Source organism: Vicugna pacos, chromosome 1 (genome assembly GCF_048564905.1).
Source record: "Vicugna pacos chromosome 1, VicPac4, whole genome shotgun sequence".
In the NCBI taxonomy this organism is placed as follows: domain Eukaryota; kingdom Metazoa; phylum Chordata; class Mammalia; order Artiodactyla; family Camelidae; genus Vicugna; species Vicugna pacos.
The window spans coordinates 122,561,116-122,581,895 of record NC_132987.1 but is presented as its reverse complement, the minus strand read 5'-3'; the positions used below and the strand labels follow the sequence as shown (position 1 = coordinate 122,581,895).

Below are 20,780 nucleotides of genomic sequence, written 5' to 3'. Positions count from 1 at the left end.
CGGCAGGCAGGCCCCACACCACTTGTCCTGAGGCGTCACCAGCTTCCCCTGCTCCCTGCCAGGCCCGGGCGCCTTGGGGGCCTCAGGCAAGGCAGACCCAGGGGGCAGGGGGAGGGCAGGGGGAGGATAAACAGGGAGGCACGGACTGTGAGGTGGGGGCAGCTGGGCCGTGGGCCCAGGCGGGCTGGTGGGAAGACCGGGAGCATCTACCCCGTCCCGCCCTCATCCCCCGGAACTCGGGTTGGGAAATCTGCAGCACAGCTGGGCCAGGTGAGCTCGGGCTCCTTTCTGGCTTAGTGGACCCTCAGCCCCCCAACATTCCAGGGTTTTCTATTCCTTTCACTCTCTGGCAAAACTCCCAGGGCAAGGAATTTTCCAGGGGCTGGAGAGGGAAAGAGCCCCTCAGCCTTCTAGCTCTGGGTCAAGCTCTGCAGGCAAGACTCAGGAGAGAGAGGGACCGGAATGGACACAGGGCCTGTGGCGGGTGGGTTCTCAGGTGGCTCCAGGAGGCCTACCCCCGGGGGTGCACACCCTGCGGGATCCCCTGTCCCAGTGTGGGTGGGCCTGGCCTAATCAGAAGTCAGAGGGATTCGAAGTGTGAGAATTTCTCCTGCTGGCTTCAAGCACATGGCAGGAGCTGCAGGCAGCATCTCAGAGCTCAGAGCCACTCCGCTGACAGCTACAAAGGAAATGGCCTCAAACTTAGGTGCAAAGAACTGAATTCTGCCAACGAGCAGTGAGCCAGGAGGGGGACCCGAGCGTCACATGTGACGGCAGCCCTGCGACACCTGATCTCAGCCTGTGAGACCCTGAGCCAGGGCCCTGCCACCCACGCCCTGACCTACAGAGCCTCTGCTTCCAGCCCCCAAGTTTGCAGTGAACTGTGACGCAGCACAGGTATCTCGTGCAGGTCTGAGTAAACATGCAGGAGGGAAGGAGCGAGGGGAAGGGGGCAGGAAACAAGGTGGGGTGGCTGTAGAGAGGCCCACAGGACCCCGAAGGTCTGGGATCCAGTGAGGCAGCACGGCCCCTGCAGACACCGAATGTCATAACTGGAAATTACACAGCTCAGATTCCAAGTCAGACGAAGAAGAGAAAACGGTGACTGGGGTGCCACGAGGGGTGCAGGCCCCCACGTGTGGCCCGGCCCGGGGTGGGCAGGGGCGGGTGCTTCCCTGGGGCCACGGAACCTCCTGGAGTGCAGGGCGCAGGCAATGCCCCCCTCCCATCCTCTGACTGGAGCTCCTGTTGCAACTCGCTGGCAGATCCTAAACTAGGGTGAACCGCCCCCTGGGACGTGGCCAGAGGTGAGGCTGGTTCCCAGCATCCTTCCCCCGGGACCCCACGCTCCTAGGTGTCCAGACATGTGGTGCTGCCTCAGGAGCAGGCCGAGATCCCTGCATCAAGGACTTCCGCGGAGCCGCCCGAGATCGCTGGCCCCACCCTGCGTACAGAGGAGGACACTGAGGCCCAGAGCAGGCAGGGACTCTCCTGAGGAGGGACCAGGACCCAGGGCTTGGCCGGACACCATGTGGTTGCCCCCACCGCAGGCAGAAGAGCAGAGACGCCTGAGCACGAGGGTCCTCACCCAGCACCCCGCCCCCAAACCCGGGCTCCCTGACCGGCCCTGGAGGCCACGCCTACTTCCCCTTTGCCTCGTCCTCAAGTGCTCCATCCCCACCCCCACCCGAGATATCTAGAGGCTTCTATGAGGGCAGGCCGAAGGCCTGGGGCTGGAGTTCCCACAGATTTTTCCAGGTCTGTTTGCAAAGCACGTGCGGTCACCAGCTCCCCGCGGGCACGTGAGCACGCGGGCACCCAGCCCAGCAGTGCCAGCCCAGAGGGCCCTGAGGCAGCTCAGCTGGGGCGGGGCCTCATCACCTAAGGACAGGTACACAGGTCCTTTCTGGGGTCCCATTTATCCAGCAGTTGGAAGTGGAGCTTGGAGGCCCCAGGACAAGGATGGAGCACGGCTGCCTCCCCAAGCAGACCCTGCAGGCGGGGCCCTGGGACCCTGCGACTCCTTGGGAAGGACTCCCACCTGGGCCTCACCTGTAGACCGGCCACCTGACAACTGAGCTGCTCTGAGGGCCCCAGCACCCGTATCCAGCCTGGATCTCAAGGATGAGGGGGCTGCTGGGCTGCACTGGCCAGGCCAGGTGAGTATCAATGCAGCACCCCCCTCCCGCAGACTTGGCTCACCTGCTTGGGCACAGGGACCAGTGCAAACTGGGAGAGCCAGTCCCCAGGAGGCACCTTCAAGGCTCCACTTGAGGAAAAGCACAAGACGGGGCTTCGGCACTGGGGCAGCTGGGGCAGCTGGGACAGCACCCAGACTTGCTGGGGGGCAGGAGGTGCTCACTCAAGAGCCGGGGGCGCCTCCCAGAGGCAGATGGTGGGACTGCGCCTGCTCCCTGTGGTGGGTGCCAGACCTGAGGGACGAGGGAGTAGGGGGGTGGGGGGGGCAACACCCCAGGGGGCAGGACCGGAGAGGAGGGTGGGGCTGTCCTCCTTGGATCTCCACCTGCCCCTCACCCACGGCAAGGCTGAAGGGCGCCGTGCGAACGGGGCAAGTCCTTGGAGGATGCCATCATGGGGATGACAGTCAGGGAAAAGGCAGTCTGGGGGGTGACACCCTGGGGGCTAGGTGACTCTGCAGACAGAACTTCCCTGGTTCTTCCTCAGTCACCTCGTCTCTGAGGTGAAGGAGGGGTGGGGGGAGAGAAGACAGCGGGTGACAGACGGTAGGAGGTAAACGAGGGAGGGCAGGTACAGGGACGTAGGTGACTGACAGGTAGGCAGGCAGGACAGACGGACGGAGGGAGAGGGACAGACCTGTCTGCACACGCGCCCCCCAACCCCCAGCGCTGCAGACACAGGTGCGCACAGCCAAGTCAGAGGGCACACGTCTGGCTGATGGAAGCAAAGCGGCTCAAAGCAAAGCCGCAGCTTAGGAAGGGATGGTGCCGGGTAAAGCCCCAGTGCGCTCGGAGTCTGGGCCTGGGCCCGGGCCCGGGCCCGGGCCCGGGCCGGGGAGGGGCTCAAACCTCGCAGGAACAGCTGCTGGCGGAGGGAGACAGATAAGGCACCACCTGATACGCTTCCTTCCAGCCAAACCCGGTGTGGGATGTAAATCCGCCCAACTGACAGGACAGGGGGCCCCACTGCAGGGTCAGCCCGGAAGCTCACTGGGAGATGGCAGGTGAGGACCCGGAGGCCTCAGATGGGATGGGGGCCACTGCCGCGGCTGGGGCTGGATCACACCTGGCCTTCCCTTCCTCCTGCTGGGAGCATAGCACAGGAGGGGCCTCTCCTTTATCCGCTGCCCCACAGTCCAGGCCCCAACACGGCTGGCCTGGAGTCAGCACCCCCGCCCCCTACCTCGTGCCAGGCCCTAGTGACCACATGGCTGTTTGTAAGGCAGGAGGTAAAAGGTCAGATCCACCCCAGGCAGTGGCAGAAGGCGTCTCAGTCAGGGGCTGCTGAGGGGGCTGTCCCCAGACCCACCCTCCATCCCACGACTGGAGGGACGGGTCCCAAACTGCCCTGGCTGGCCCCTCTCCTGCAGGAAGGTCTGGTTCACACGGCCCCTCTTCCCCCCACCCCTGAACGAGAGCCCTCCCCGTCGGCCTCTAGACTCAGGCCAGAGCTGCTCCCGCTTTGATTAGGGCATCCGTAGCTACCCGGCTCCAACTGGCCCCAGCTGCAACGGGGAGCTTTGGAGCCACAGGGGTTTGATGAGCAAACACGGAACACTGGGCTGACCTAAGCGCTTTGAGAGCTTAAGGCTGTTGTTCTGAACCTTTCTCCACAAGACGGCTGAGGAGGACGAGGTTTAACCCAGGCGACCCACGGCGGAGAGCCCGGAACCCCTGGCCACCTCTGGTTATCAGGCTCCAGTCTGTCCACGTGACACAGGAGTGGGGCTCCCCAGCCCCGGTAGTTAACCAGCTCCAGGGCTCCTGCTTACTCTCCCAGGAAGAGAACCTTTAGCAGAGCTGGTGACAACTGGGAAGCAATAAAACACACTTGCTACCAGCTCTTAAGTCACATCAGACAGTGATACTTGCTCTAGACCCCAGCTGCTCCAGAAACCTGTGAATGAACAACTGAGCCTGGTGATCAGTAACCACGGTGGGGGTCCCTGCTGGTCCGAAAGCCTCACGTGGGTTTCTTCCCCAAAGTAAAGGAGGCCCTGAGCACCGGGCTTCTTTGGGGGTAAACGAAAATGTCCTAAAATGGACCTGGGTGAGGGACACACAACCCAACGGATACACGAAGCACCACCGGCTCATACACTTCAAACGGGCGGAATGACTGGTGTACAAAGTGCACTCAATCAAGTTGTTAAAAACAAATGAAGGGACCCCAGCAGACCCTCATCCACACCGGCTGCTCCGGAGCCGGGCAGGGCCACACCCTCAAAGGAGCCAGCGCTGTCCGGGGAGGGCTGGTGCCTGCAGGCCGCGGGGCTTTGGCAGCAGGCTGAGTGCCGGCCTCCCCAGGCTCACCCACACACCTCGGTGCAGGTGCGGCCGGGCCAGCGGACCGAGACGGCGCCCACCTGTCGCCAGCATAGCCCTGCCCCGCGGCCCAGCCCTGCCCGGAGGCCACCTGGAGCCCGCCTGCCACTGCGTCCACTTGTACTTTCCTTTCGATTGGGATTCTCGGGCCAGGGACTGAAACTGAATTTAAAGGAGCTGAGGCGAGGTGTGCAGGGCCTGGCAGGCACATGCCCACGGGACGTCAGATCCTGCTCTGCCTCTGAGTCACAAGTGACAAGAAGTGGACAGGGAGCTGCGCCTCCCGCTCAAGCAACGGGGCTGGCACAAAGCACTGGTTCACTGTTGACTCCCAACAAGAGCGTGTAAAGTGCTCGTCCAGACACCACTGGTAACACGCGCCATCGTCTTACAGAGCTTGAGGAATGTGCAGGCAGATTTGGGTATTAAACGTGAACACCGCTGGCACCCGTCAGCTCACACTGCTAGAGAGCTTCCGCACAAACGCACCAGAGGCAGGACTCGGTCTGCACGACCCTCGGAGCGCTTTATTTGAGGACGCCCAGCGAGCTGCGTCTCCTGCTGAGGGCGGTGTCGGTGGGGGTCCCCCGGCCTGACCCGGGTCAGCACAGGAGCAGCTCTTCCTGGGTCATGGGCGCTAAGTGCTGGCCCAACCACCGTCAGCTCTGACCTCGGCTGCTGCGGACTCAGTACACTGGGGAGCAGCTGGTGTCAGAGTCTCCGGAACTCGGTCCGACTATCCTGCCTCCTCCTCCCTGGTGGGCCTGGCGACATCACTTTTTGCCCTCTAGGGTCTGCTTCCTCTTCACCTTTGGCTCCTGGTAACTGGCCACCTTCGCGTTGGCCCCTGCCAGCGGCCGCCGCCCCCTCTTGCGGGCCCCTCTCCCTCCTCGGCCCCCGGGCTGCTCCTGGGACACGGTGGGGTCAGCCCCTGTGCTCCGCTGCCGCCTTCTCCTCGCGGGTCTGGGGCTCGGGTCTGGACACAAGGCCTCCCCCGCATCTCTCCCTGCAACGGCAAGGCCAAGTGAACAAGGCTCAAGGAAGGCCCATCCACCTCGCGGTTCTCTGAACGAGGGAGGTGGCTCCGGGACAGCAGACACACAGTGCCTGACAGAAGCACTGATGGCCTGCGGAGGGGACCCAAGCCGGCCCCCCAGGGACCCTGCACCACAGCCGGCGGGCAGGTGCGAAATCCACGTGGGCTCCTGGCACCAGAAAGGGGGCCTTTAGGAAGCCCAGGGCGAGGACAGGGCCAGGGAAAGGCAAAGTGGGCAGCGGTGTGGGGCGCAGGCAGGCTCAGGCTCGTGCCCACAAGGGCCGGAGGGGCGGCCGGGAACGCGGGGCCCTGTCAGCATCCGGCCCCTTGCCTGGCGTGGGTGTGTGAGCCAGTCCTCATCTGCTCAAGGGCCCTGGCGTGAAATGAGCTGGACAGGGTTGGGCCAGAGCAGAGAATGGACCAACCCTGCAAAGGGCGGATCCCAGGGCCTGGGGCCACTTGAGCAGATGTGGTGACACAGGAGGGGTCTCGGCTACAGGTAGGGCCACTGTCTCTCCCTCGTCTGCATCCCCCTCCAGCCACAAGCAGCGGGCAGCCGGCCCCCGGGGTCTGCAGTAGGCGCAGGAGCACACGATGGCCTTTGGCACAGGCGGTCACAGGCTAGCCACACGCCTGTGGACAAGCTGGGGTGGAGGAAGGCGAGGAGAGGGGAGGGGGGTGGAGCAGGAAAGGGGGAGGAGGGAGGAGGCAGGGGGAGGAGAAGCTTCTAAAATCAAGGAGGAGAGTACAGTGGGGTTAGGGCTCTCTGGAGCGCGCTGCAGAGGAGGAAGAGGCACACACAGATCAAAGATGGAAAAGGGTCAGGAAGAGGCCAGACCAGAACCGCAGGTAAGGAGGGCAGGGAAGACAGAGTGGCCCTTGGCCAGACAGCAGAAGCCCAGGGCTGGGCGTGGCACAGGGCAGTAGGCTGGGGAGGAGGGGGTCACATCTGGAGAGAGGCTTCCGGTCACTTGACCCAAGCATGAGGACAGAATGCAGGTGAGGAAGCCCCTCACCGCAGCCGACACTGCCAGGCTTACCCGTCCTGCTCTGCAGCTGGGACAGGCGCCTCTTCATCTTCACGCGCCGCCCTCCCCGCACACACCTGTAGGCTTTCTCTGGGATGTCATCTTCAGGGAAGAAGCCTGAGGACCAAGGCGGGTGATCAGGAGGCCAAAGGCAGCCGGGACGCTCACAGCTCGCATGTTCACTGTCTCCATGGCCCCATAAGCACCATGTCATGAGCAACTGCCTTTCAGAATACGCTTTCCCAGGTCCACCAGCCACACACCGCAAACTGGGGCTGTCTGCTGCTCCGCAGCCCAGCACCACCACATTGTAGGCACTCACCGGAAATGCAGGCTCTCGGGCCGGGCCCCACCCTGTCACGTGAGCCTCAAACGCACACTCAGCCCCCAAAACCACTGAGCTTCATCAGGACAAGAGTCCCGAGGCCAGCCACCCGCCTCTCGCCAAACAAACACCACCGGCCTCTGCAAACTCTTGTCCACGCTCTGGGGGTGAATGTGTGGCCCCATCCACTCCCAAGAGGACGAGGTCCTGTCTCAGCCGGGCAGCCCCGTGCTCACCTTCCGCGAGGCCCTGCAACCTGAAACAAGGGGAGGCGGTCACTGGCCTCGGCTGCTCTCTGGAAGCCCCTTCCTGCCTGAGCTCTGAGGGCGGGGCCACCACAGGGAGGGAGGGAGGGGCGACCCCAACGCCAGCCCCTCCAGGGACACTCACTTTCGGATCACTTTGTAGAGACGTTTCCGGTTTGGAGGAGGGGTGTCCTGGTGACTAGCCATTTCAAACAGTCTGTTGGCAACAGCCTCATAGTCAAACTGTTTCACAAAGAGACGCCGTGGAGGCGAAGGGTGAGTCACCTCCCAGGGGCTCCCGGAACGTGAACCGGCAGAGGGAGCACGGAAGCCACGTGCCGAGGCCGCGCCCCGCCATCCCCAGGCCATCCTCGCACAGATGCAGACGGTCCACAGCACGTGAGGCAGCAAACGCCCATGGGAACGTGCGGGGCCGCGGGGAGCCTGTGACTTAAAACCCCCGTTAAAAAAAGCAGGAAGAAACAAGCAAGGTCAACCTAATGACTACTTGACCAAGACACTGAAGACCTCACTAACGCACGAGTAGTCAACATCCGAGACTCACTGGGAGATGCCCTGCATGTCCAGCTCACCTGGTTACAGGCCCCGCCGGCTGAGCTCCGACTACCAGCGGGGACCCGAAACCCCCCCACGCAGCACGTGCCGCCCGGCGCCCCTGCCTTCCTCCGCGTCCCAGCCGGACAGACGCCACCCCCACTGTGCCCCCAAGAGCAGCTCCCAGCATCGGGAGCACAGGGCAGGGGCTGAGCGCCCGGCCCACAGGCCCGGCCACCCACCTGGAGGACGGAGCCGGCATTGCCCTCATCGTCGTCGTCCGACTGCTCCGCACCCGGGTCAGGTCCAGTCCCACAGACGGAGCCTAGGACAAAAGGGGCCCACGGACTCAAAGACATACCTGGTGCCACAGGGGTCACAGGGCCCAACACGAATGCCTGGGAACCAGGAGCCTTGCCAGCCAGGGCCCACTCTTGGGTGGGTGGACGGCAGGGGCACCAAGGCCTGGGGAGGAGAAAGCCATCCCAGGGAAGATGGGGGCCTGACCAGACCTCGAGGAGTGAAACCGAGAGGGGACTGTGAGTGGGCAGCCCAGGCAGCAAACGCAGGGGCAGGAGTCCAGGGTGCAGAAGAGGGGGGCTGGCCCAGCCACAGGGTGACAGGAGATGCAGCTGCAGGTGAGGAAGCGGACACTGGCCAGGAGTCTGGGGCTCTGACATCGCTCCCCGCACATGGAAGGTTCGGACAGGCAGCGGAGCGGGACAGGTGGGAGGCAGTGAACAGTGACGGCAGGACTGTGGGCCATCACCAAGCCCCGCGAGGACCTGGGGCTGCCTGGACCGGTGACTTGGCTACTGAGAAGGAGGTCAGGGAGGGCCAGGAAAGATGCCCCGGGTGGCCGGGCAGTGCCGGTGCGGCGTGGGGGCGGCTGAGAAAACCCAGGGGCACGCCAGCAAGGGCACGAGAGTCAGAGGCAGCAGAAGCCAACCCACGGCTCACAGACACATGACCTTCCACAGGACACGGGGCCACTCGGAGGGGCAAGGACAGGCCCTTCAACAAACAGGGCTGGGAACGCTGGACGTCCACACGCAGAAGAATGGGGCTGACCCTGACCCCCCACCACATACAAAACTAACTCAAAATGGATCAAAGGCCCAAAACAATAAAACTCAGCTGAAAACACGGGGCAAAAACTTCACGAGACTCGAACTGACCACGATTTTCCTGGACGTGGCACTGAAGGCACAGGCGACAAGGAAAAGTAAGACAAACTAGACCTGACAAAAACTTTCTACTTTGTGCATCACAACAGACTATCAGCAGGGTCAAAGAGCAGCCCCCGGAGCGGGAGGGCCGTCCGCAAAGCACAAACCTGCGGAAGGGCGCCACCCAGAATATCGAAGAACTCCTAAAACTCAACCGGGAAAACCTGATTCAAAAACGGGCAAAGGACTTGAACACACATTTCTCCAGTTCTCCGTGAATGGTCCGTGAGCCTGTGCTCAACACCAAAAATCATCCGAAAAGTGCAAGTCAAAACCACGCCACAGCTCCACACCCGTGGGGGCAGCTCCTCTCAAACAGACTGACAAACATCAGTGAGGACGTGGAGACGCTGGGCCCGTACACGGGGGGCGGCGGTGAAGTGACGCAGCCACCCTGGAAGGCAGGACAACGCTGCTAAAAAGTCAACAGAATCACCATCCGATGCAGCAGTCCCACTTCCGGGCAGGGCACAGACACAGTCAACAGCGCTCCCTGCCCTGGTGGCGGAAGCAGGGACAGGAAGATAAACAAGTGGTTCATGTAACTTTAAGCGATTTCTGCCAGGAAGTGAGAGGCCCTGGGGAAGCGCCCAGAGGGGCAGGGGCCCTGCAGGGGAGGGCAGGGCAGGGCAGACGCCCCGGGGCAGGACTGGTGGGTCAGAGACGAGCCTGGGGAGTAGGGACCTCACGAGGACACAGGAGGCCATAGAGCCGGGGTTCGGAGAGTGGGCGACACGTGTGCTTGCTTCCAAGGTCACCCGTGCACGTTTCTGCAAGGGCAGAAACGAGGGGACGAGACAGGAGACAAAGGCAGGGATCCCAGCAAGAGCCGCTGCGGGCTCGGACCCGGACGGGGGTGTCATCTCGGACACACGTGGTCCTCACCTTTATGTGGCCTCCTGGACGGCAAGTCCTGTTCCTCACCCTCCTCCTCCTCTTGCGCGTCCAGTTCATTCATGAGCTCCTCGATGGCCAGCGGGGCCTGCTCCACGATCGTTTCAAAGATGCCTCGAGTGATGTTATGCAGAACCAGGGAGCTGAGGGGCCGTGGCGACCAGGGCAGCTGGTCAGGCTGGACCCTCCAGGGAAGAAACACCAACCCCTCGTGTCTCCCTCTCCCACCCGGGGCCCCGCTGGGCCCCCGTGACCACGCAAGCCCTCTCTCTTCCTGGAGGGAACAGTCGCTCCCAAAGGCAGCGCTGGAGGGTGCTGGGGAAGGAGCTGCAGGCGGGAGGGAGGCGACACTTACTCCTGAGTGAGGGCGGCGATGCGGCAGAAGGGGTCGATGAGCCGGAGGTTCTGCTCGGCCGTCAGCTGCGGGGAAGGGGCGGGAGCCGCTCAGCCCCTGGGCCACAGACGCCAGTGTCGGGGTGGTGGGGGTGCTAGGCTGCCGCCCTCGCCCCGGCCCTACCTCGTGGGCACCAGCTCTGGCCAGCTCCTCCAGGAAGATCTCGATGAAGTGGCTCCGCACCCCACTGGGGGCCTGGCTGTCAGGGTGCAGGATCTCCGTGGTCAGCAGCTCCAGCAGCTGCTCAGTTTGTCTGAGGAGGGAAACAGGCCAGGTCGGCAGCAGCCGGACAGGCAGCAAGGCAGTGGGCTCGCATGGCCCACGGGGGCTCTGACAGGAACTGGAATTTTCACACCACACGCGTGGAGACCCCACGATGCGGGTCGATGCCGCACAAACAGCTCCCGCAACTTTGGATTTACGTGCCAATGGCCAGGGCCGACCGAGGCACGTAACGTCCCCCAAGCCCCCTCCTGTCCTAGAGGAGGCAGGCAGAGGGCGGCCTGGCCCACAGGAGGCCACTGTCGCCACATCCCGAGTCTCTGCCGGCCCTGCTGGGACTGCGCAGGGAGGCTCAGGGCAGAGCAAACGCAGAGGTGGGAGACGGAGGCCAGGGCGGAGGAGGAGCTGATCCCCGGGTCCCACTGCCCTGGGCCTGAGGCCGTAACGTGTCACGTCAGACCTCGCCCTGGCAGGCTGGCCTGCGAGGTCTCAGGCCCGGGGCTCCCAGGCCAGAGAGCTCCAGAGGCCAGTCCTCAGTGGTCCAGATGCACCGACACTCCTGGGTGCTCGATGGCATACAGGTACCTGCACCTGAACGGTGACTGCGCATCCGGCAAAAGGCTCCCTGGACGATGCTCCACAGCCCAGGAGGACGGGGCCAGTCCAGGCCAGGAGACCCCTCCCTCAGGCTGGGGACAGTGCTTACGGTCACCAAACCCACAAACTGGTCCCACTGCACGAATGAGAGCAGGCAGAAAGGCAGGCAGAGCTGGTCACCCCAGGGCAGCAGGTGGGGGTAGTTGCCAGAGACAACAAGGATGGAGCTACTGCCATAACAACAACCCCAAAAAGTTCACAGAAATACAACCGTCCCTTTAACACAACCCCGTTTCAGGCACTAGCCACCTACTGGGTAACATGATCCTAAGTTCCGAAATGAGCGAGCCACAGCAAGGACCCCGCCGAGGCACCCACAGACACTTCCACCAACGTGTGCACCAGCTGTGACTTTAAAATGCCTCTGTTCTAAGCACCAAGACCCCCTTCAGTGCAAAGCTGACGAGTGAGTGAAAGAGAAACATGGGAACACAGACTCGCCGTGAGCAGCACGGGCCGCCGCGGAGCACGCACTGGGGCACTGACCTCTCTTCCCAGCCCTGCGTCTTCAGGGCCATCCAGGACTCGTGCAGGACCATCCGCATGAGCTGTGGCACAGGAGACCCCGTCAGTGGGCACGTCCCAGACCTCCCGACATCCCCCCTGCCCCTCGGTCACCTGGGGGCCCCAGCGTGCCCCATAGGCCCTCAAGAGCCGCCAGTGGACAGGACACCCCCCCGGGGGAGGCCTGGGCCTGGAGAAGGCGCCACTGCAGCTGGGCTGGAACGCCCAGCTCTCTGAGAGCAGCAGGATGAAGTGTGGCTCCCCTGCAGCAGCAGAGCCTCCAAAAAACCAGGTCTGAACCCGAAACTGTCTCCTCTGAGCTCCCCCTGGATCTTCTCCCCGACAGAGAAACTGTTTACCTTCTCTGCCCACCACCCTCACTTCCCTGTCACGGTGGCCAACAGCATCCTCCCACCTGCGAGGATGAACCCTACACGCCTGCAGAGGGATCGGTCGTGGTGACAGGTAACAGAGGAGACGAGCAGAGCAGAGCACGGCCAACAGCCAGGACGCCCGTCCCTGGGGGCACTCACTCCCATCTCATGCTACCCGCTACCTGCGGGCTGCCAGGAGGGTCAGCCTTCACAGCAGGGCTGTGCTGGTGGACGTGGCCACATGGTGGGGGGGCCGGTCATGGGAAACAGGCCTCAGTGAGCTGCGGAACCCACCCTATTTAAGCCCAGTCCTGCATCTCAGGGAACTTTGTCTTAAAAGCCTGGATCTGTAACAGTGCAGAGCCTGGCCTCCAGTCTGCCCACATGCATCATGGCCCATCTCCCTTCCCTCCTGAGCTCCATGCCCTGCCCACCGGCTGGCCTTCACTTTAGTATATCTGACATCATACGGCGTCCGCACAGCCCTGGCCCAAGACTGAGCTAGTGGCAGATCTCAGGGGCAGATTATGGGGACCTGTCCTCAGTGAGGCTGGGCCACTGCCCTGCTGAATGTCCCCCATGGGGTCACCTGCTCTCAGGTAGCAGCACTGGCCCTTCATCTGGGGACTGTCCCATCACAGTGACAAGGCTGCAGGTCAGTGGGGGCAGCAGTAAGACAGTCTGACCCGTTTTTGTTTTTCCTGCATTTCTGAGTGCAGTCAACAGCCCAGTCACAGGAATGTGGTGCGGGAAGGGAGAAAGAAAAGGGGTCTGCTCTGCTGGACAAGCTGTCCTCGCCCGGCGGGAAGCGCCTCCAGAAGCTGGCGCCCGCAGGCGGCCCCGGGGCCCCACCGGCTTTGCTGGCTGCACAGCACGTCTGCAGCAAGGATGCGACGGCTGCACCACCGATTCTGCCCAGGAGGGCAACGTAAGCCTCTTCCTCTGAACTGAAACTGTTTTAAGAGCTGAATTCTATGCCCACTCTCCAACCTCAGAGACGGGAAACACTGCAGAACCCCAGGCACACGCACCCCAAGAGAAGCTGGAGCTCCCGTCACCGCCCAACGTAGTTCTCAGGGTCGCCTGCTGCCCAGAAGCCAGGATGCTCCCGCCGTGCCCGGCCGTCCCCACCCTGGCCCCGCGGGCCCTCCTCACCATGTAGAACTTGTCCAGGCGCAGTCTGTCAATGCCCGTCCACTCGCGGTTCATGGTCTGCCAGAAGGTCCGAACGAACAGGTGCTCTGGAGGAGAGAAGGGGGGAGGGTCACGAAGAAAAGCAGAAGCCACCTGGGGAGGGAAGGGGGCAGGCGAGGGCATCCCGAGTCCCGGCGGCGGGGCGCTCAGCCCCCGAGTCTGTGTGCCTGTGAAACGGGGCAGTTAGCAGCCTGCGACAGAAAAGCAAAGCCCAGCTCCAACCCCAGACTGCAGCCTCACTGTCTGCAGAACAGGCCCGGAGAGCACGAGGGCAGCCCTCACCCCTGCTCCCCCCCCCGCTCCCCCCCACCCCTCGGCTCGGGGAGGACCCCGCCCGACACCTGCCCGACCGCACAGCTTGCCCCCAGGATCCACTGCTGGTCATGCACGAAGCCCTCCAAGAACGGGTGTGTCGGGACCAGAGTTCCACGGGCTCATCCGGGCCCCCACCCAACACTGAAGCTGTTGCCTCCAGGACCTTGGAACAGGACTCAATCTGGGCCGAGGGCCTTCAGAGAGGTGATTAGGATAAAAGGTCACTGGGGTGGGCCCATATCCAATCTGACTGGTGTCCTTAAGAGGAGCCGAGGACACAGACACATACAGAGGGACAACCAGGTGGGGACACAGGGAGAGGCAGCATCTGCAGGCCCAGGAGAGGGGCCTCAGGAGAACCCTGCCTACTGACACCCTGAGCTCGGGCAGAAAGAGGCACCACTTCCTGCCACAGAGCTTCTCCAACAGGAAGGCCTGGAAGGTGGTTCAGTCACGGTTGCGTTCACAACCTCATTCAAGTGGCACCAACTGAACGCTCTGTGCCTGGCTTGCTGAGCACAGAAACTCTTCTGCAGGCTCTTGGAAGGTAAACATGGTGGAGAACAGATCTCGTGGATAATGACTCAAGTGCAGTTAAAGAGACTCTCCCAAGTGAAGACAGTAGTCACCATTACTGCACACTCCCTACTGCTCACGACTTTGTCTGCTCAGTGTAAGCCACACTGTCAGGGCCTGCCCGGCAACGGTCCCGCGGCCAACGCCCAGCCCTGGCTGCCTTCGGAGCAGTGGAGGGAGGTGGAGGATGCTGGCGCCCAGGCCCCACCTGCAGAGCTTGAATTAACGGGACCAGGGTCTAGACATCAGGCTTTTTAAAGATTCAGCGGAGTCCAACGGGCCTGCGGGAGCGCTGAGAACTACCGACCTCAGTGAGAACGGGAACAGGAGAGGTGGGGATGCCCTGCAGGGACTTACAACCAGCAGGTGAGCATCAGTCACCAGCCTGCTAACACCACACCAGCTTACCATTTTAACTTTAAAATGTGCGGTATCAGCCCTCCAGACCCCTGACCGAGTCTATGCTGAGTTAATGCACGTGGGAGACAGAGAACAGCGTCTCACACACCAGCGCCAACAGAAGCCGGCCGGAGTGGGCATCTCGCTCTCACCCCCGGAACACCAGCCTCCTGTGTCCCGGAGCCGACCCTCTGCGGCTCTGGCCTGACCTCGGCAAGGATACTCACGGGCCTCTGTGGTCTGGAAAGCGTGGACAAGCTGCGAAATGGTCCTGCCGAGCTCCTCCTGCGCAGAAACAGCACAAACGCCCTCAGTCCCCAAAGAAACGAGGTCTGACAGCCACGAGCAAGAGCAGGAAGACAGTCACTCAACTGTTCTCAGTCATCGCGGGCACCAGCTCCGCAGGGCCTCTCAGCCCAGTGCACTCGGGGTCTGCAGGTCTCACACAGGCTGTGAAAGGCCCCCCAGAAGGCTGGGCCGACAGAACCTCACAACACTCAAGGGCAGTAACTACTCTCCTGACCGAGGCTGAGCCCCGAGTATGAGCCCTCTCTCCTCTGGGGCTGGGGGGGGGGCATATAGCTCAGTGGTAGAGTGTGTGCTTAGCGTGCACAAGGTCCTGGGTTCAATCCCCAGTACCTCCACTGGGGGGAAAGGAGGGGACAGGAGACAGCAGGAGCCTCGGAACCAGCAGGGAGGGGGTGACCACCTGCTGCCTGTCTGTGTCACTGCACCAAGCATCGCCCAGTGCTCAGGCTAAACAGGTGATTCCAGAGCCTTCTCTTGAGAAGTCCTAGTTTAGTAGGCATGGAATACAGCCCAGGAATCTGCATTTTAAATAAGTACCCTCACCGCCCAGGTGCTTTTGAAGAGTAAACAATTCCCACTGAGAAATACTCTAGAAAGGCGAGCAGTTTAGGGCAGTGAAGCTCCAGCGTAAAATACAATGAGGGACGCATGCCATTATGCGTTTACCCAAACCCACAGACTGTATAACACAGGAGGGAGCCTTCAGGTAAGCCATGGACTCTGGGTGACGCCGACATGACATGTGGGTTCATGGACTGTGACCAGTGACCCACTCTGGTGGGGCTGTTGATAACCCAGGAGACCGTGCACGACTTGGGGGAGGAAGTGTATGAGAAATCGCAGTACCTTCTCCTCTCATTTTGCTGTGAACTTAAAACAGCCCTAAAAAATAAAACCTGTTTTTTAAAAAGACAGTTTTTTAAAAAGGCTAGCAGAAGAGACACTTGTCTCAGGAGAAGCCAAGTCCCTTGGCTTCCACCGTTTCTGCACCCAGCTTACCGTCTCTGACAAGCACACGACAAGGAAGCCTGGCTCTCACCCGCTGCCTGCACTGCAGTCACCAGCGCTGCTGCCGGGGGCAGCTCAGCCAGGGGAGGACCACGCTGACCAGAGGTCCTGGCCCCTCTGGCTATTGAAAAAAAAGTATTGGGGCTCTCGAATGCCCCCCAGCATGTTTGCTGTATAAAATGAGGGTGGACATCTGTCCCCCCAGTGATGCTGCCCCAGCCCCTCCTGCTCCCTCCTGTGCACTCACCTGGAGGAGCGGCTTGTCCTGCATCCACATACAATAGAACAATCCTTTCCACACCTTCAGTAGCTCGTCATGTGTGAAACCACCTGCGTCGAAAACAGCAACACTCAGACTAAAGGAACCCAAGCTTTCAGTGCCCCAACAAAGCCTGAGAAATGTGACCACCTGAATTAGACCAAAGTCCTCGTACTGTAAAGGTGCCTGAACCCCCTCTCAAGCCATCCTCCCAACTCTGAACCTGCTGAGCCTGTGGCTGCAGGGACCTCTACCTGCCCCCAACCCTGGTCAGGTAACCACCATTTCACTCATTCAGTAAATGCTGACCGAGAATCTACAAGCATCAGGCCCCGTACTCCATTTCTGGAGATTCAAAATTTAGGGAGTCACCATTTCCTGGGCTGGATAGTAGCTACACAGGTGAAATTTGTTGGTAATAATTCACACAATGTTACACCTGGGGTTTGTGCTCTTCTCAAACTTTAAAATTACAAGTTACCTCATTTGGGCTAGTTATGAAGGTAGATATATAGAGCATTCCACAAGTGTGTCCTGAGGTCCTAACTGTGTCTGGCACCCTGTTCTGGAGCAGTGGTTCCCAGACTTTAGCACCAGGATTGCATCAACTGGAGGGCTTCTTAAAACAGACTGCTGGCCCAACTGCCAGAGTTTTGATTAAGCAGGGCTAGGATGCAACCCAAGAATCTGCCTCTCTAGCAGATACCCAGGTGATGCTGAAGCTGCTGACCTGGCCACATCTTGAGAACCATGGTTACAGAGACAAGTTAAAAAGCATGTTCTCTGAGGAGCACACACTACAGTGAAACTCAGGCATCCCAAGCACCATACAGGAGAAAACTACCAACAGTGATAAATGCCGCCCTGAGGGAAAATAGAGGACGCCCAAACAGCGGGCAGCAAGGATAGCAGGATGTATGGACTAACGGGGGGTCCGGTTCCCAGAGGACGGCAGGTCTGAGCAGGGAAGAGGAGATAAGGGGCGGGGAGAGAGGGGAGTCCGCGCAGAGGGACACGTGGCCACCGCACCAGTAGGTGAGCGCCGCGCAGCTTGGGTGCGGCCAGGGTGGGGAAGGGGAGCAGGGCCAAGCGCTCCGGCTGGGGCGGGGGCGCGAGCGGTGGGCGAGTGGCAGCACCGCCGCAGGCCCCGCCGCCGGGTCCGAGCACGTGGAAGCTCCACCGTTGGGAGGTCCCCTAACCCGGCCCGCCGCCGCCCCCTGCCCCACTTCCCCGGGCCCGGGAGGCGCCCCCTCCCACGTCCCGCCAACCCTGCGCCAACCTTCGGCTCGCTGAGTCCTGGCGACGATGTATTTCCGGAGCTTCCTCACCGCCCGGTCCCGGGTCACCTGCTCGTTCCCCGCCAGGCGCTGCGCCAGCTGGATCTCGGGCGGGAGCTGCACGCGCGGACCCATGCCGACGGCGCGGCGAGCCGGGGTGCCAGCTACCGCGCCGCTAGGCCCCGGCGCGCGGCGTGACGTCACACAACCGCGCCGGCCTCTCCCAGGCGCAGCATGACGTCACCCGCCCGCGCCTGCCCCTCCGGGACTCGCGGTGACGTCACACGCCCGCGCCGGGCTCCCGCCACCGCCTCGTAGTGGCCCGGCCCGAGAACGGCAAGTCCGCCTGGCTCCATGTTGGTGGACATTCATTGTGGACACTGGCCACTAAAGGGAGGCTATTAAGTGTTTGCCCGTCTTTCGGGGATGGAGGGCGCTGCTGAGGGAAGGCTCTTCTCTAGCCAAGAATGCCAGCGAGCACAGAGGAATGGTCCTGAGGAGAAAGACCCCAGTGAATCGTTGGTTCAGGCGAAGGTCATCAGAAAATGCCGCAGCTGCCTGAGGAAGGTGGTGGGGGCTGGGGTTTTCCTCAAGCATCCCCGCCCCCAGTGGCCTGCCGCCGCCGCCGGGCATCCCCACCCGTGCAGGGGCGTCACCCGTGGGGCACTCTGCATCCCGGCCGTCAGGACGCGAGAGGAGGCCACACACGGGGCACGAGGAAGCAGTAACCAGCCCAGGTCTGGGACAGTCCGCATCGCTTCACAGCTAACGTCATGAACAAAGGTATGGGTGAAGAAGGTAGAAAGGACGGGATGCAATAATACAAATCATGAGTGGATCCTGGTTTAAAAGATAAGCTTTAAAAAACTCATCTTGGGGACAGTTGGGAAAGCTTTCATATAGACTAGGTCGTATTGCAGAATAATTGTTTTCTTAGGTGTTGCAGTGGTGTTTCTATAGAGTGGGCCTCAGCAGACTTTTCTGTAAAGGGCCAGGTGTCAGGGGAACCCAAACCCCCAGGTTCACTGATTTGCTAGGAGGACTTATGGCTATGATTTACTATGACAAGAGGATGCAGAGCACAGGGATCGAAGACTTGCTTAACTCCCCAGCGAAGAGCTGTGAAGACACTTGTGAGATGTCAGAAGGAGCTCGTTAGAGATCGGAGCCCAGGGTTTTTATCATGAGCTGGTCACAGCACCCTCTGCCTGGCACACACCAAAGCTCCAGACTCCCAGAGGGAGGGCAGATGCTCAACACGTGCTGTATTGTTTGTACGAACAGTTTAGGCCCCATGAGGCGCTCTTACCATAATTAAAGTAATGGGAACTCTCCCCAAACCCACATTCCCAGGTGCCTGCTAAGGGCCAAACTTGTAAGCAGGACTTTCTCAGGAGACCATTGAGGCCTGATGGTAACTTTTCTGCACAGGTGAGGTAGTAAATATTTTCAGCTTTGTGGATCAAAACAACTGCTGCTCTAATGCAAAAGCAGCTGTAGGCAATCTGTACTTGAATGCGCGTGGCTGTGCTCCAGTGAAACGTTATTTTAAAAAATGGGTGATGGACCAGATTAGGCACAATGATTATGGTTCACCAACACCTGGTGTGGAAGAATATTTCTGCTTTTAGGAAATAACTGCCAAGTGTTCGGTGGGGGGTGACGTGTCATGGTGTCAACAGAGAAGTAATGACACACGAGCAAATTGGGCAAAATGTTGACAATGGTTGACTCCAGTGGCAGGAATACAGGTGTTCACTGCCCTACACTTCCAACTTTTTCTATGTTTGAAAAAGTTATTTCAGTTCTTTCACCAGCTATTTAAGCACCATGTGAATGCCGGGCTCCACCCTAGGCAGCAGTGGCGCTGTTGAACAGGACAAAATCCCTGCCTTCCGGAACCATGTCAGTTGTGGTGCTGGGCTGTAAGATAACAAACCCACGCACTCGAGAGGATGGTACTACCTGCTGTGGGAAAGCCTAACGCAGGAAAATGACAGCCTAGAGAAGACAGTGATTTTGGTAGACGTTCGCTGGATTTCTTTTTTTTTTTAATTCAAGGAAGTGAGAAAAGGATTTACTAAGCAATAGGCTGCTCTCAAGGGGAGAGAGGGCAGGGCAGACTCAGGTAAGTAGCTGCCCAGTGAATTTCTGACGAAATTTCACCAAAATCACACAATGAAATGCACCAACCTATACTTTTAAAATGTACTTTACAGTATATACAGCAATTAGATGCTGACAGCTAATGAGAGTTATAGTATAATCAGTGTAACTAAGAAATAAATGTACTTCATTCTGATGAAATAAAATTTATATTTTAAGGCAGGAGAGAAAATTTAGGCACAAAATTCTGTCAAAAAAAAAATTCTCTCTGTCCATTTGGGCCTCCTGCTTCCCTCCCTAATGTGTGGGGCTCATCCCCATCACACACTGACCAAACCTCCTCCAAGGTGAGCATGCCTGCTCGACCATGAAGACCAATTTTTTTACCTTCGTCTGACACTGGCAGTGGAACTTCTCAGAAGAACAGCGCTCTTTCCCAGCTCTGCAGGGGGGCATGGTGGCCTGCTGCTCGCTTTGTGCCTGCTCACCTGGACCGTGCATCCTTGGTGAACTTTATGTAAAATGTCACTATGTCATCTTGATGTACAACCCTTCATCTCAAAAATGTACCTGAGTGTGCCTTCAACTTCTAACAGGCAGGACAGTCCAGAGTTTTCCGAAAGACCGTCTCTCGGGTTACAGTCCTAAATTTGGCTTGGCTCAAAATAAAACTCTTTTTCCCTCTTAACTTGATTGTCAGAAGAATTTTCATCGACAGTTCTAGGTGCAAAATTATCCCTCTTCAGGAGACTTTTCAAAGTCCGCTTCGCATCACAGCCAAGAGCCGTCAGTGGACACTAAAATGAGTGGCAAAAGGTGGTGAGAAATATGATTATTTGTGTAGCCTCAAAACTGCTTATTGGTTACGATGGGGAAATAGTAACTTTATGGTGGAGAAACCTGGCTGACACTCCCCCACTCAAGATACAGATCAACGTGGCCAGCGCGAGACGTCTGGGCGTCAAGTGCCTGAGATACAACACTCTGAAAGGGCACAGCGTCACTTTGGCGGTGGTCCTGCCCAAACCACACAGCCTCCGCCTGGTCAGCAGGAGCAACAGACAAGCCCAGTCTGTGGGTCATTCCTCAAAGTAAGCAGTCCTTGCTCTTTAAAGTGTCAAGGTCATGAATGGGAAAGACCGGGAACCTGTCTCAGGTTGAAGCCGGCTCAGAAGCCTTGACCGGGAGGAGCCCGGGGCCAGAACGGGGACATCGGTGGGATGGCAGTGAGATGTGCGTGGACTCTGGATGTGAGCCCTTCGCAGGGCGTCTCGGCATTCATTGCCCGCTTTTGATGACCTCTCCACGCTTAGGCTCGTGTAAGATGTCAACATTTATGGAAACTGGGTGA

The 20,780-nt window shown here is 60.0% G+C and overlaps 1 protein-coding gene across 1 annotated transcript; it reads right to left on the bottom strand.

The window, feature by feature from the left end:
- Nucleotides 1-5,024: 5,024 nt before the first annotated feature.
- Nucleotides 5,025-17,533, bottom strand: RRP1 (ribosomal RNA processing 1). The gene is made up of 13 exons (XM_072969985.1): nucleotides 17,326-17,533; nucleotides 16,035-16,117; nucleotides 14,698-14,755; nucleotides 13,142-13,227; nucleotides 11,595-11,656; nucleotides 10,353-10,482; nucleotides 10,191-10,255; nucleotides 9,827-9,978; nucleotides 7,955-8,037; nucleotides 7,303-7,400; nucleotides 7,149-7,168; nucleotides 6,600-6,704; nucleotides 5,025-5,529 (listed from the first exon to the last, which is right to left on the bottom strand). The coding sequence occupies exons 1-13, from the start codon at nucleotides 17,456-17,458 to the stop codon at nucleotides 5,297-5,299; spliced, it is 1,308 nt and encodes a 435-aa protein (XP_072826086.1). The 5' UTR covers nucleotides 17,459-17,533; the 3' UTR covers nucleotides 5,025-5,296.
- Nucleotides 17,534-20,780: the final 3,247 nt, after the last annotated feature.